This window comes from Callorhinchus milii, unplaced genomic scaffold (genome assembly GCF_018977255.1).
Source record: "Callorhinchus milii isolate IMCB2004 unplaced genomic scaffold, IMCB_Cmil_1.0 Scaffold2, whole genome shotgun sequence".
Classification (NCBI taxonomy): Eukaryota; Metazoa; Chordata; class Chondrichthyes; order Chimaeriformes; family Callorhinchidae; genus Callorhinchus; species Callorhinchus milii.
In genome coordinates this window covers 119,840,600-119,856,711 of record NW_024704743.1, presented here as the reverse complement: position 1 = coordinate 119,856,711, position 16,112 = coordinate 119,840,600, and the positions used below count along the sequence as shown (strand labels likewise).

The 16,112-nt window shown below is 41.3% G+C and overlaps 1 protein-coding gene across 1 annotated transcript in view; it reads left to right on the top strand.

Moving 5' to 3' along the window:
* LOC103179701 (vacuolar protein sorting-associated protein 13B) overlaps positions 1–16,112 on the top strand; it is a 481,880-nt gene that overhangs the window by 111,357 nt on the left and 354,411 nt on the right. Inside the window, 1 exon segment of the mRNA XM_007895087.2 lies at positions 13,214–13,398. Coding sequence (XP_007893278.2) covers positions 13,214–13,398 — 185 coding nt within the window.

The window sequence follows — 16,112 nt, the reverse complement described above, 5'->3', positions numbered from 1 at the left end:
CAATTCATAATGACACCGCTGTGACTGTGTCAAACATATTAAATATTTTGCACATCAATTAGAAATTACCAGAAAATTCATCTTGCGTGGTCTTTTATTATTTGGAGAAGTTAAAATTGGCATGAAGACAAACAAACCAATTATCTAATGATACTTTACCTTTTTCAGAACAGGGTGTAGTGAAAATTACGATTGTTTTTCCGTGTTTAAGTTTTATCAGTAGACATTCTCTGTGAAAATGTTTGTTCCTCTTTTCTAAAGAAATTTAATTTAAGTTGATCACACAATGAATAAAATAATAACATATATATACTTTTTAATCATGCTTTCATTTGCTACCGCGCCTTTCACATCAGGAGGATTTCTCAAAACTCTTCGCAGAACATACTGTAAAGGATAGATTTGGTGTATTTTGTAGGTGAACTCAGAAGCCAATTTGTGCATGGCAAAGCCCTATTTCTTTATGTAGAATGTGGAATTTTCTACCACAAGTGTAACCAAAGCAATGTCCATAAATTCTTTTAAAATGAAATGGGGTAGATTCCTGATGAGGAATTTTAGGGGTCATGGGGAGTGAGCGGGAATAGATTGGCGAGAAACTCCAGTGCAAGTAAGCCTTGGTGTTTGTTTTCTGTTCTGATTCTATTGTAAAATTAACATTGATAGTGAAAATGGTAGATGCTCAAATTGTACGCTGCTGTGTTTGGTGCTACTGAAAATATCTGTGCTTCAACAAACAAGGGGTTCGTGAACTGTGCTTTTGCCAACACAAAGCACAGCGGTTTTAAGTTGTCAACCGAATGACTGAAAGTTCAAGCAAAGAGATAGCTGTGTGTGGTCGCAGTTGCTGTTATTCACCAGGTGGTGGTGCCTTAATTGCTGGAATGACATTTACCCTGCAGCTGCCAGTCGCACAATTGTTGCTTTTAAAATTGAATTTGATGAATGAAGATAAAGTCAGTTTATAGTAATCTGCAAAAATAACCCTTTCTTAAAGAGGATTCTGTCAGTTGATTATTGCAAATGTCACAGTGATGCTTCGTAGATGAAGAAAAGCTAATCCGGCATGTCACGGAAGACAGATGAAATGAAAGGCTGTGAAGTGGTGTTTTTCATACACCTGTATTCCTTTTGAGCTTTTAAAATTTGGCTGTTTCTTGATCTTGATAATGTCAAGATAATGAAAACTTGACTATGGAAAGATTACTAGAATTTCATGCCTGGAAGCTATACTTGCACGATGAGTTGAACAGGAAGCTGGCGAAGGCTGAGTAAGCAACAAGCTCCAGTGAAGCATGTAACTTTCAGCACTCTGACTTTAAGTTTGTCTAAAAGATGCTGGGGCCTTTTTCAATTCTGTGTAAATTGCAGCAAATGTATGGAGGATAAGTGGGACAACATTAATGTGATTTTGCTCTGTGTTTCTGTAAAAAACCCAAGCGAAACTGATATCACAAACTGGTACGATTCACAAATGGACTAAAATCATGCCCCACAGCTGGTAGCCATTTGTTCTCTTTATTTCATGGTTATTTAGAATGATTTCCCCCCCAATTTTCTCCCCTCCTCTCCTGAAGGCAATGACTTAATGCTGATGTGCAATTGCACAGATAGTGCTCGATCTCCCGTCGCTCACTTAAATGGCAACTATCTTGGGGTGGGGGAAATTGAGAAAGAATCATGTCTGATTTTCTCCACCCCCCCTCTCTCCCACACAGACACAGACATGGTCTTGGCTCGCTGAAGCCAAAAAATGAGGTATCTCAGCGCAGACTTGGGACTAAACCAGATGATCCTTCTGGTCTGCGGCTCAGTGGTTCTGACATTTCACAATGCAAAATACTAGTGGTTTGAGGGAGCGCCCAACAATACTTGTTTTTTGCACAGCAGTTTCAGAGCTGGAATCACAATCCAAATGTGGCTATAACGCCTTGCCTCAGAAGCTGCATGTTTCATTCATCTTGTAATTTACTAGTCTCTAGAGGTCTTTCATTTACTGTCACAAAAGCTCTTTTGTTGAGCGTCAAGCATTCTGATACCATTCGTGTGAAGCAGGCTTTATATAAATGCTAGTTGTTATCCGGCTACACTGCATTGTTCAGTCAAGAAATATCAAGTAAAATGGAGAGAATTTGTTTTGTACACCGTCGTGCCTTATGTTAAAATGTCTCAAAGCCTCACAAATAATTACTGTCCAGTGTAGTGATTGTTTTTGCAGACAAATGAGGCAGTCATTTGTGCTAGCAAGGTCTTCAAACATCCATGAGATACATGACAGGTTAATCTAAGGTATTGTTGGCCAGGGAATTAGGAGATGCTCCTGTCTCTTTTTGAACAGTGCCATTGGATCTTTAAGATCCATTTGAACAAGCAGACCATTCCTTAATGTCGCAGTTAGCAAGTCAGAAAATGTAGCCCTCCACTGTAATTTGTCTTAGATTATGAGCTCAAAGTTCTTCCCACAGACTTCTCACCTCGTGGCGAGCATGCTAATGGATGAAGTAAGCTGAGAAGAGGTTTGATCTTCACTGCTTTATAATCTATAGATTACATAGAATTTACAGCATTTAATACAACTCGCTGGTGTTTATAATCAATAGGAGTCAGGAGGACGTCCCAAGGCGCTGCACAGTTGGGTCATGACCCGAGCAGGGGGGAAATGGTCAGGGTGAGGGGAGGGAAGGGAGGGAGCGAGGAGGGGGGAAATGGTCAGGGTGAGGGGAGGGAGGGAGCGAGAAGGGGGAAAAGAGTCGAGAGGGTTCACAGGATTCACAGGATTTAATGTGAAGTGTAGTAATATTTGTAGGCCAGCATAGCAGCCAATTTGCAAACAGCAATGTCCCACGAACAGCCACAAAGTGAAATAACTAAAATCGCACTGGACTGTTATCTTAGACGATTCTTTTAGTCCTATCACGGTCTTGAACCCACAGCCTTCTGACCCGGAGTCGAGTTTGCTACCAACCGTGCCAAGCTGACACCTTGGTCTCACAGAAATGTCAACGGAATAATGATGCCTATTTGAAATGTAAAAGATACGTTAACTCTCTTCAGATACAGTGGCACATGTGAAAGATTTCGGTGTAAATGTGTCTTGCAATAGTTTTTTTTCTCAAATAGTTGTGTGGCACAGTTAGTTAAAGGACTTAAGCAATTGAAACACTGGGTGGAATTTTAACCTAGGACTTCATAAATCTATTTATTCGAAAGTTGTGCTTTTCTTCTCATTCGTTGAGTCCAGGCTCGGAACAGCTGCATCACGCCTCAGCAAATGAACTGCTCGCGAAAGTGACAAGCTCTGTAATGTGTAGTTCATAACTTGTAATGAACTGGGCAGCACCACAAATAACTTAGTTGTGAAGAGAAGTAAATAAAAGTCCAGCTGAAATGAATCAAGCTTCATCTGAATTGCATAAAACCCAGCATGTGCACTGTGACCTACGCAGGGAGAGCAGGGGCTTTCTCTACCTGCTGAACTGGTATTACCATTAAGCTGTAACTTTCCTTTTAAAATGTTCCATCTGGTTCATATTGATCTCCAAATTTTGAATGAGCCTAACGAAAAGCCCTTGAAGTCTTTCCACCTGATGCATTTTTTCCTGCTATTCTTTGATAGTNAAAAAGGTAGAATGACTCGAACTTAGAGAAACATTTGCTTTGCGTTTGACTCGTTTTCCAGGCAATTCCACGGTTTTAAGGTGGAAATTGAGGATATTTCTAAATGATGGTCCCTCCGCTGTGAGATGAAAAGATGCTTGTTTTGCAACAACGATTTAAGTCAATTGGAAATAATTTCCTCGAACAATATACATTGCTGAAACATGGTGTGTACATTAGAATATCTTCAGTTTGTTTTGGCACAGCGACACGGCCTTGCAGTTCAGATTTTTACGGCTGTGCTGAGTCATAGCACCAATTAAGGAACTCACCATTGCAGCTTGTCTGAAAGTGAGGACATGTACACAGTCATAATTGACAAAAGTCAAACTTGGACACTTTTCAAAAGGTATAGATTTAATGGGGCATTTACCTTGCATCGTCTCTCTGCTTTGGCAGATCAGGCAAACCTGCTACTCACAGTACATTGTAACCCTGAAAGCAACGGTACTGAAATCATGGCTGTCTTTACGTACCTTCTCTTGGGGTTACCTTCTCAAGGAGCTCTCTTAAGAAGCCAGAAAAATAAATGTGCAATTTGTGCCTTCCAAACAACAGCCACGAATATGTGCCTGCACAACCGTTGCCGCTGGTGTTGTCCAGCCTGCAGTGTTAAATTGAGCAGATTCCATAGCAAAGGGAGCCAAACCACTCCTGTTTGTAAGTGGCTGTATAATTTAACGGCACCATAAGTTCACGTGACGCGAATGCAATCGCAATTTACGGTCCTTGTGCAAAATCACACGCCCGACTAACGTTCATTTGTACTTCATTTAACACCTTACATAAGCCTTTGTCGTCGCAGGGTGAACTCCAGGGAGGTTGCAACTTGGTTCAAGGTAGACATCAAAGCAAAGCAACACTGTTTATATTGGCAGCTGCATTTTGTCGTAACTAATTCTCTGCAACCTGGGTTTTTCTGAAATGTAGTTATGGAACAGTACTACAGTATATGAATTACTATATAGCTAAAAAATACTGTTCTTGAATGAATGGGTCGTTCAGCATTAGATGTTTTGACTTGTATTTACTAAATGGACGACTTACTACGTGTTAATCTCTGGCAACCAAAAAGCAAGTAAATATAATTAGCACAAAGGCTCGTGTAGGTACAAGGGGATTTATCCTGTTTTGAACAGCAATGCGCATAATAATAATAATAATCCTTGCATTTGATATAGCGCTTTTCACGTCGGGAGGACGTCCCAAAGCGCTTCACAGAACACACTGTAAAGTGAATTGACTGTATATTTGTGGGCGAACGCGGCAGCCAATTGCGCACAGCAATGTCCCACAAACAGTCGTAGATTGAAAATGACCCAATTTTTTTTTTATTATTGTTTTTTGTTTTTTTGGAGGGATTATTATTATCTTGTTGATACTCGTCAACAAGGTGATGTCTCACCACTGTAATCATAGACAGACTGCAGACATGGTTGGGAAGAGAGACTGCAGACATGGATGCAGTGGGCATGGAGAGAAGGAATAACATGACCAAATCCAGTGGCAGCCGGTTTCATAGCCAAGACCAATAATTTATATTTTGAAATAGACTGAGAACAGGAGAACTGTCTGCAATTGTTGTAGGCCTAGAAGCTTTCTTGCTTAAAAGCAGATATTTGAAAAGGTTAATGATGTCCTTTGAGAACACAGACTTCAGATGAAGTGCACATATACATACCAAATGTTGCACACATCAGTTTTCATTCCATTCCAATTCCATTCCAAACACGGAAATTTCCATGTGTAGGTAGGTGGCGTGCAAGATAGATGGAACTGAGTCTGCTTTGAGTGTTCTTAAGCACGGTGATAGGTTTCCGTGTGTGTCAGACCCCATTCGGCTGACCCCCCCCAAAACACAGTAGTAATAGCCATCTTTAACACTTTTACCCTGAATAAAATCTTGGAAACTTGGAAATTTCATGGGTTCCAACATGATACTTCATGCATTAAAATCTTTAACAGAACGTTTAAGATGATTGTTAGTCTATTTTCTTGACTACCCCCAACACCACTAAAGCCTCCCTGCAATGCCCATAGTTTTAATGCAACCAGCACAAGCTATTCGATAATAATAATATAATTGTTGTTGCATTTGATACAGCGCCTTATCATGTCATTGAGACGCCTCAAAGCACCTCACAAAATATATTGTAAAGTGAATTGACTATATTTTGTGGGCGAAACATGGCAGCCAATTGCCACGGCAGTGACCCACAAACAGTTGTGGATAGATAATACACACAGGAATATATTTTATTTTGAAGTTGTATGCATATTTAATAATATTCTTATCGTATCCTGATTCAGGAACCCAACTATTGAGACCACCACAAGTCCACATAAGTTTCGAGGAGCTTTCTCATTTGGTTTACAGCTCAGTTTTCCTCTGTCCTCTCTTTGCAGTATAGGGTTCAATACAGCTGTATTATTGGTTCAAAGGCTTGTGGTTGTATTAATCTTTCTTACTGAGATGAAAATATAAAGTGTCAACGGTCTGAAATGAAACGATGAAGAAAGACCAACGAGCTGGAATAAGGAAAGTGAAATACTGTACTTCATTCATACAGTTTGGCAACCATGCAGCAGTAGGTGTTGAACAATAGTCTTTGGCATTGGCTTTGAAGCTACTGTCTGTCTTTCATTTGTGTCTCAGCGTTACAAAATATGCACATGCATGTAAAATGATTGCCTAAAACCTTATGGGGTTCAAAGCGAGAGTATAACGGCAACACTTATGTTTTCATAAGTGCTTCCTGGAGTTATGTTTCTCTGGCAAAATATTAATTGTGCAGTCAGGCTTCTGTCATCGGAAAGTGTTTGCGCGACTATGGAACCTTTATTTGATAAATCCACTTGCATGCTGACAGTGTATGCTTCTCAGAAAGTTACCTCTGGTAGATCTACAAGCGGATTTATGCAACATTACTAATTAAATCATACATTTGGACTGATGATATTAATTGTAGCAGTCCACATTTTCTCTTTAGAGAAGGGTGTATTCCTATTGATTTAAATTGAAGACTTTTACCAAATAACAACAGGCTAAGTGACGAATGACATTCTGTCCATCTGTGAGCAGGGCTCCCTCTGCCTCCTCGTCCTCCTTGACCTCTCTGCTGCCTTTGAAACAGTCGATCACTCTATCCTCATCCACTGCCTCTCCTCTCACCTGAAACTTTCACGGCTCTGACCTTGACTGGTTCAGATGGTACCTCAAACACCGCCTCCACTTCATCTCCACAAACAGTTTCTCCTCTAGCCATCTTGTGCGGTGTTCCTCAGGGCTCTGTCTTTAGTCACTTCCATGCCAGGAACCACTCTGGCTTCCCCCACCTCCGATTATTATGTATCATATTATATTTTATTATATATCATATGTAGCTCAGTGGTTAGAGCACGCGCCTTGCAAGCGAGACACCTGGGTTCAGTTCCAGGCAGGGTGAAACCTTGTGCAAATTTCCTTACTCCACACGCCTAATAATAATCCCTCCAAAACAAAACAATAATAAATTGGTCATTTTCAATCCATGACTGTTTGTGGGACACTGCTGTGCGCAATTGGCTGCCGCGTTTCGCCCACAAATATACAGTCAATTCACTTTACAGTATATTCTGTGAAGCGCTTTGAGATGTCGAGAAGATGTGAAAAGCGCTTTATCAAATGCAAGGATTATTATTATTATTACATCGAGACTTGACTATTGAAAACTCCTTGCTTGTCGGCTTCCCCTACTCCCTAGGCTGCAGATCATCCAGAACTCTGCAGCCTGTGTCCCCCTCGCACCAGGCTCCGTGACCCTATCGCACCCATCTTTGCCGACTCTACTGGCTTCCCATCAGACAGAGGATACAGTTCAAGATTCCTCCATGGCCTTGCTCCTCCCCACCTCCTAACCACCTACCACCCTGCCCGCTGTCTCCGCTCAGCGGGTTCCAGCCTGCTTCACGTCCCCCGCCTCGCCCGCCCCACCATTGGCGGGCGGGCCTTCTGCTATTCTGCCTCCACCCTCTGGAACTCCATCCCGCAGTCCCTCCGCTGCGCCTCCTTGACTCCTTCAAGACCCATCTCAAGACCCTCCTCCTCGACTGTGCTTTCAATCTCCCTGCTTCCCCCCTGCCCTTCACCCTCCCCAATCCCGACACCCAGCTCGGGTCCGAAATACTGACTTTCCTGATGTGAAAAGCGCTATACAAATGTAAGTTTGTTGTTGTAAAAGCGCTCTGGGATGCTACCCGGAAGGGTGCTATATAAATGCAAGTTGTTGTTATGGTCACATCAAAAGCACAAAATGAATGATTAATTAATGTGCAGGATTGTTGGCCAGTAAATTATTTTCAAATAGTGCAATGTGTTCTTTAAAGTCCACCTGAAGAGGTAGACGGGACCTCGGTTTAACATCTTATTTGAAAGGCAGCATCTCCAACAATACTGCACACCCCAGTTCAAGGTTAGGGGTTAAAGCTTCACTGTGAGTTGAAGCGGGACTTGAACCCACCACTTTCTGACCAGCTGAGCCAAGCTGACATTGACAAAGTGCAAAGGACATTGCTGCTCTTCTATTTATTTCATAGTGTTTAGCTGTTCTCTTTCTTAAAATACAAGTCAAACCCAATGAAACTGATTGTTACTGAAATGTCTTTGTAGTTCTTTTTCAATATAAAACAATTTCAGTAATGCCTCCCAACCCCCCCACCCCCCAAGTAAACAAAGCACAGAATATTCAAACTCCCTTGTCCTGCCCTTATTTTTTTAAATAAAAATGCGTACTTTATGTTACCACAGTGAAAAGCTTCCATCTTTTGAAGTTTTAGCTTTAATAATAATAATAATCCTTTCATTTGATATAGCGCTTTTCACGTCTTCTCGACGTCTCAAAGCACTTCATAGAATATACTGTAAAGTGAGTTGACTGTATATTTGTGGGCGAAACTTGGCAGCCAATTGCGCACAGCAGTGTCCCACAACCAGTCGTGGATTGAAGTAACCAATTTTAATATTGTTTTTTTCATGAGGGATTATTGTTAGGCGTGTGGAGTAAGGTAACTTGTCCAAGGTTTGGCCCTGCCGGGAATCGAATCCAGGTCTCTCGCTTGCGAGGCGAGTGCTCTAACCACTGAGCTGCAGGATTTTGTAAATACACACACATTGCTATTTAAACATCTTGCCCAATCTTCGCACCCCTTTACATGTGCCTAGCACTTGTGAAATGCTTAGATCTTCTGGAAAAAGTAGCTACATTGTTTATAAGGAACAAAACTGTCCAAAATAGTTTTGTAAGTACAACCCTCCCCTATGCTGTATTGTTGTCTGCCTTTTGTTAATGATTACATAAAAATTTAACTGGAGAGGGTGGTTGAATATTTAGATTTTGCCAAAGTCATAGCTTCGTCCGATTGTTTTCATACACTGGACTCAGATTTAGTTATTCATTCGTGGCTAAACTATGAACAGACATTTGAACATAATGATCCTTGCATTTAAATTTAATTTCAAATCAGGAAGACACCTCAAAGTGCTTCACAGGATATACTGTAAAGCATACTGATGGGTATTTTGTAGGCAAACCAGTGGATCTACTGTTATTTCAAATATGGAGCTTATACACCCCGAATAGATTTACGTTGATGGTACAGCATGGAAATGTCTCATTTGGCCCAGTCAGTCTGTGCTGGTGTTTATATTCCACGTGAGTCTCCACCCGTTCCTTACTTTTTCCCATACCCTTCTATTCCCCTCTCCTTCACGCGTACATCTTGCTTTCTCATCAATGATCTATATATTTGCTTCAACCACTGCTCCAGGGTTCCACAGCCTCACTGCTCTATGCATGAAGTAGTTCCTTCTAAATTCTCTTTAGGATCCCCTAGTCACTATCTTATGTCTATGTACTTTGGTTACAGACTCCCCAACAAGTGGGAGCAGCGTATTTAATAATAATCCTTGCATCTGAGTTAGCGCCTCACGTCGTTGAGATGTCTCAAAACGCTTCACTGAAAATGCTGTAAAGTGGTTGACTGTAGGCTATTTAGGCTAACCTTACATAATTTTAGAATTTTAAACACTTCTATTGGGTCCCCTCTTAAAATTTGCTTCTGTATTGAAAACACAGCCTAACCTATCCAGTCTATCACGATAGACTTATGCTCTCATGTAGATACGTCCAGTTTAAATAGCACAATCCAAAATAGTAGTGGCTTATAAGTGGGGACAGGGACATTGTTGGCTCCATCAGCAGGTTTTGTCAAACTAGGCTCGCTCTGTACTTTTGCAGGATGACATAAACCACAGCAGTTGCTTTTTCAGAGGCCTCCAGCAAATATCAGCTGCTTTCATTGTGGTTTGGCCTTAATTAAGACCAGCTACTTGCAGGCACAATGAAATAGGAGTGAAATGGGCCATTTGTGCCTTCATTAAGGGGATTGGAAACCAGGTGATGTTTCTTAAAACATGGCAACACCCCTTCAACAATGCTGTAACAAAAATCTGCCAAAAGTGAGATAATGTATGCTGGCGTAGACCTGTGTTGAGTGACCACTTGAGCAAACAGACAAGTAGAATGTGGGTACAAAGCAGAGAATGACTTTGGCCCACCAGAGATTGCTTTCACACTTTTATTTCTTCCTGTGTTTTGGGATTTTCTTTCCCTTCTCCACCCTTGCATGCTAATACTGTGAGAACTGGTGGCTGCCAAAGGTGAGAACGGCCTGGGGTGACTTACCTTTCAAATTTCCTTCTCTCCTTCCTTAATGGAGGAAACGATTCCTTCTTCCTACAACAATAAATTACCAAAGGAAGACGTTTTAAAGTGCTTGTCTCTTGACTCGCAAGTACAAACCCACATTCTCTTTCACCTTCTCGTGTGTGATCACTGGTGAGCTAGACAGAACAACAACAACAAGATTCCATTTATAGCGCGCCTTTCACGTCGAGAGGACGTCCCAAGGCGCTGTACAGTTGGGTGAGGACCCGAGCAAGGGGGAAATGGTCAGGGTGAGGGGAGGGAAGGGAGGGAGCGAGGAGGGGGTAGAGAGTCGAGAGGGGAGCTGAAGGCACGGTCAAAGAGAAAGGTCTTGAGACCGGCCTTGAAGGAGGAAAGGGAGGAGGCGGCGAAGGCACTGGGGGATAGAGTTCCAGAGCCAAACATTGTCTAACACTGCGAATAATGGTCGCCTCTGTGAAGAACTGTTCAGATTAAAATTGGTTGCTACGTGGCTGCTTGTAGGACATGGCTTTGTGCAGATTGGCTGCTGCAATTGTGTGCAAAATATACAGTCCCTACAATTCACAGCATACCTTATGAAGTGCTTTGAGATGTCTTCCTGACGTGAAAGGCCCTACTTCGAATGCAAGGATTATTATTATAATGCATTTTATGATCAAGTTATATGAGGTGTAATCAAGAAAACAAATCCTCCTGGAACTTGATTCAGCATGGATTGAAGTCACTTTTTGAAATAACATAAGCTGTTTCTTATGTAGGTACATAATTAATTTTAACTATCTCCCCACATGTGGGATTAGCTATCACCTGCAACCAAAAACTGGCAAACCAAAGCTGCTGCAGGATTTGTCTTTTGTGTCCCTTCTTCTCAATAGCAAGGAGTTGCTCCAGGTGTTCGGATAATTTGGTCATTCACTTTCATGGCTGTTTGTGGGATCTGCCGTGCACAAACTGGATGCCACTTTTGCCAATAATCAGTCACTGGACTTCAAAGCAATTGCGTGCGAGGCATTTTGAGATATTTTCAAGTGTTAGGCGCTATATCAATTTTAAGGACTGCTTAGTATTCTTGGCTTTTCCATGAGCTTTAACCATAGCTTACCATCCTGGGTACCGAGGTCAGTTTGGGTTGTGGAATCCAGTCCCAGTAGATTCGCTCTTCTCTTCCTCTTTTTGAGGTTGATGAATTTAATTGTTTTTTAGACACTAACTTAATATGTTAGTTAAGTTTGCATTTTAATTGTTAGTGTTGTTAAAGCATGCTATGCTGGACCAGTAATATGTGCACTGCTGTCATAAAAAATAACTAGTTAGAACTTGCTGTTATTTTGGAAAAAATGAACACACAGTTTTACATTGCACAGGATATGAGTAATAATCAAAATGAAACTTTTGGAAACTTTCTGTGGGTTTTGAGCTTGCATTTTGGGACTCTATGTAAACCATTAAAGCCAGCTGTTCGCTGTAACATTTCCCCAGTCTTGCACAGGTGTTGATTTTGAAAGCATGAATAGCTGTGCTTTCCGTCTGCACACAGTAAATCTCATGAATCAGAAGTGGGACTTCTTTGGTACCAAACAGAGCAGCTTGGTCAAAAGCAACGTACAGAATTTTAAGTCAAGGCAGTGGAACACAATTCCATTTCTAGAGTTAATTTTTGTGTGTATGTAGTGGGGGAAAGAATGGAGAGATCTCTCAATCCTTCTACCTTCTGAATTTACATTGGAGTCTGTCCAGGCTTTGTTTTAATGAGAAGCTTGATCTCCTGGTTACATTGAGGTTTATTTTCCCCTGGAGCATAGATTTGACCTAATTTTTACAGACCTAATCCTGCAGAACATGCAGATGTTTTGCCATGTTATCCATTCTGTATTACTTCATGAATCTGCATGTGGCGTGTTAAACATTTCAAAGTGAGGGTATTGACAAACTTAATTCAACAATGTAATAGGCTTTTAAAAAAAATAGTAACAAATTCTCATCTTCAGGTGGTTTTCAAACCCGTGCTGTTTCCTGCAGGTGCTCCATAAAAAGGAAAGTTTTCTTCATGATATTTACAATCAGATTTTAAACAAAGGTTTCACATCTTCATTCTCTTTCAAACAAACCGGCATGTTAATGGCATTCAAATTAGCCCAGCAAATTCACTGATATTGAATGCCAACAATTTGGTAGTTGTCTGTTCCATTACAAACTTTGCTGTTCAACATTTATTACATACAGGCAGAGTAAAAAGGCACCACCTCTGATGACTTTACAAACCACAACATTTCACATGGCAAACCCATAGATGTGGCTTTACTTTGCTGCAAGAGACGACAATGATGTGTTAACCGAAAATAGTGACTTGAGTTACAACCACCGGATTGGTTCAGTAGCAAAGCCAAAATGCAGTGTCCATTGTGGTTGCTGCCCACCTCAACAAACCATTCACAAGTTGACCCCGCTATAACTCGCTCTGTTTCCTTAAGAGTACATGTACTGAGACGCTTCTCCCTTCTCTTGTCGAACTGGGCCATGGGATCCTTAACGTCTGCTTGAACAGCAGACGGGAACTTGGTTTCATATTTCATCAGAAGGACGGCACCTCCCAACAATGCATCTTCGCCACCCCCCACCAGCAATGCATTAGAGCGTCATGTTAGATTTGTGAGTTCAAGTCCCGAAGTGGGGCTTGAACCCACGACCTTCTGACTGAGAGGCGAGAGTGATCCATCCCACTGAGCCAGGCTGTGTCACTATTACTTATTTTGTTGCCTTTAGACAAAAATAAAGGGGAAATCTCATTTATTTCCAACAACCTAAATGTGCATTTTTTTCTGGTTCTGTAGGCTGAAGCGATCATTTGTCCCTACAACCGAGTGTATATTTGAATTGCCCACTCTGACACTACAAGCCACAAGAGCACAGACACTGCTCCTGCAAGCCATTCTACAGAGCTGGACACACAATATGGGAGCAGGAGCATCAATCCCAGTGGATGAAGCCTTACTCAATGAAATCTTCAAACCTTCAGGTATTTTAAAGTTCTACTTCTGAACAGTTTCTTAACCTCTTACAGTCAAAGTACAAAACTTAAAATAAAGTTTATCATTTTTTAGGTGTGGCATTTATATAGCGCCTTTCACATTGGGAGGATCTCCGAAGGCGCTGGACAGTCAAGGGGTTGCACTCGAGATGAGGGTGGGATTCGAGAGGGGTATAGGGGCCAAGGGCACGGGGGTGGGAAGATGATCTGAGGCATGGTCAAAGTGGAAGGTCTTGAGACAAACCTTGAAACAGGAAGAGGATGAGGCAAACGGACTCAGGATGCAACTCCAGAGAGTGGGGGTTGAAAGGTTGAACGCTCAACTGCTGATAGTAGAGTGGGCAGAGCGGGGGATGTGAAGCAGGCCAGTGCCTTCTGAACTGAGGAGTGGGCGGGTTGATAAGCTTTTAGAAAGCCACAGATGTAGTGTGGAGCAAGACCGTGGAGGGTTTTACATTATGGCTTCAAAGCCAGATGGTCATGAGATAGGTTCATAAGATTTGTCACATCTCCTGCCATGATTACAGTTGATGGATGGGTGGCTACAGCACAGCGCATCTCTGGGAGCAGGAACACTTGTGCAAAGATGCCTCTTTCTTCATGATCGCAGAGACCAACAACAACTTGTGCTTTGCTGCCTATTACTTAGTCACTCAAGACGTTCACACTTATGCTATAGAGCCTTTCACTTCGGATGAGTGACTCAAAGTGCTGACTGAGAATCACGGAGCGGGGGATGGGGGAGAAATTTGAGGTTGCTGACCAAATGCACGGTCAAAGGTAACAATTTAAGTGGGTTTTGAAAGCAGAGAGAGACGCTGTGGGGCAAAAGGATTTTGGGAGCGAGTTTTTGAGAATGGGAATTTTGTGGTTGAAGGCTCAGTCAATGGTGGGGTGAAGAGTGGAGGATGAGCAGTAAATTATATTTGGGGGAGCGAGGATATGGGCTGATTTTGCTCGTGGAGATACTACGGATATATGCTTGAAATTCTACGGCTCCATTCAGTTGCTGGCGAAGGCTGCATAACGAACCTGTGTTGCTGGTGGGTGGGGGTGGTGAGGAGTGACTCTGATTTTAATTATTTGGTCTTTAGCTTTTTGGAGTCGACTCTTCCCCAGCAAATGAGTAGCTTTACAAAAATAATCAAACAAAGCTAAAAATGCATGCCAATTTTTTTTTAAGTACTACAGCTACTGCTAGTTTATGTACCATTTATGTAGGACACCTCAGTACTTGAATAATAAATTATAGCTTGTAAAAAGAAAATTGCTGTATAGAACAGTAGCTTTCCCCCTGGTGAGTTGCATCTGGTACAGTCCCCCGAGGAGCCAGTATTTTCCAACTCATTAGGAACATGTCGTTCTTTATGTCATCAACATAAGCTTAGCCAAACTACCGTTACTTACACATTGCTGCGGTACTAAATGTGTCGTCTCTTGTGGAGTCAAGTCAGATAATCCTTTCAGTTTTATTTTCTCTTGAAAGCTCAACAGATTCCAACTTCTGAATTGCCCCAAATTATATCAAGGATGCGTTCAAGAGCTGATAATGAATCATCCTTCTCTGTGAGAGTCTGGAGATGATGAAACTGTTTTGTAATAGAGTACAGACAAATTTCAATTTTGAATGCACCAATAAGCTGTGTAGCACAGGAACAATTATCTGAATGACTGTGGAGTTAGAAGAGTTTAATTTTTTTAATGGTTCTTGAGTCTGCATTGTTGTAATTTTATGAGTGTCAATTAAACCAGTCATATGCAAACAGCGATGTCGGAAGCAGATTGCTGAAAAAGGGGACTGTGTGCTATCGTCACACACATACACACACAAGAATTTTTTTTAGTTCTTTATAATAATAATATAATAATCCTTGCATTTGATATAGCGCTTTTCATATCTTCCCGACGTCTCAAAGCGCTTCACAGAATATTCTGTAAAGTGAATTGACTATATTTATGGGGAAAACGCGGCAGCCAATTGTGCACAACAGTGTTCTTTCCACATCTATAGTCGCCATGTGATTTGCTTTTAAAATCATATATTTCATGATATTGTACTCAGAGTCGTGTAACATTCAGATCAGCAGTCAAACAGCCCATGATGATCCATCTAGTCTGACTTCCGCTATCCTAGTAGTCGCATGCAACAATAATGGAGATATTGATTCCAATTAATTCTGTTTGGATTTCTCTACTATCACATGGGAAAGCTTTGGGAATCATAGATCCAAAGTTGCCTAGGTGTTCCAAGCATACGACACTTGTCTTGTCTCAAATTACTCTTATCCTGTATCCCAAAATATTATTTTCTAAAAGAAATCTTATCTAATTTGCACTTGAATGACGCTTCCACCGTCTTTTGAAGCATATTTTTGAAGCATCTTTAATTGCAAGTAGTCGAATGTTTATCACACCTATTCGTATGCAACAATAATATTTTGACCTTTCTGATCCAATTTCAATATTCCATGCAGTTGTCTTTGTGTTAAAAAAAATACAGATTTTAACATTAAAATTGAATGATGAAGGCACAAAGTGAACACTTTTGTGGCACATTCATATTGCACGTTTGACAGCTATGATTTTGGTACATTTTGCAGTTAAACATGCAGACAGAGCCCAGGCAGCACCAATTATGCCCCTCCTGATACCACCTTAAGAAGGTGGTATTTAATGCGATTTGTAGAGTGCTAAATGCCAAA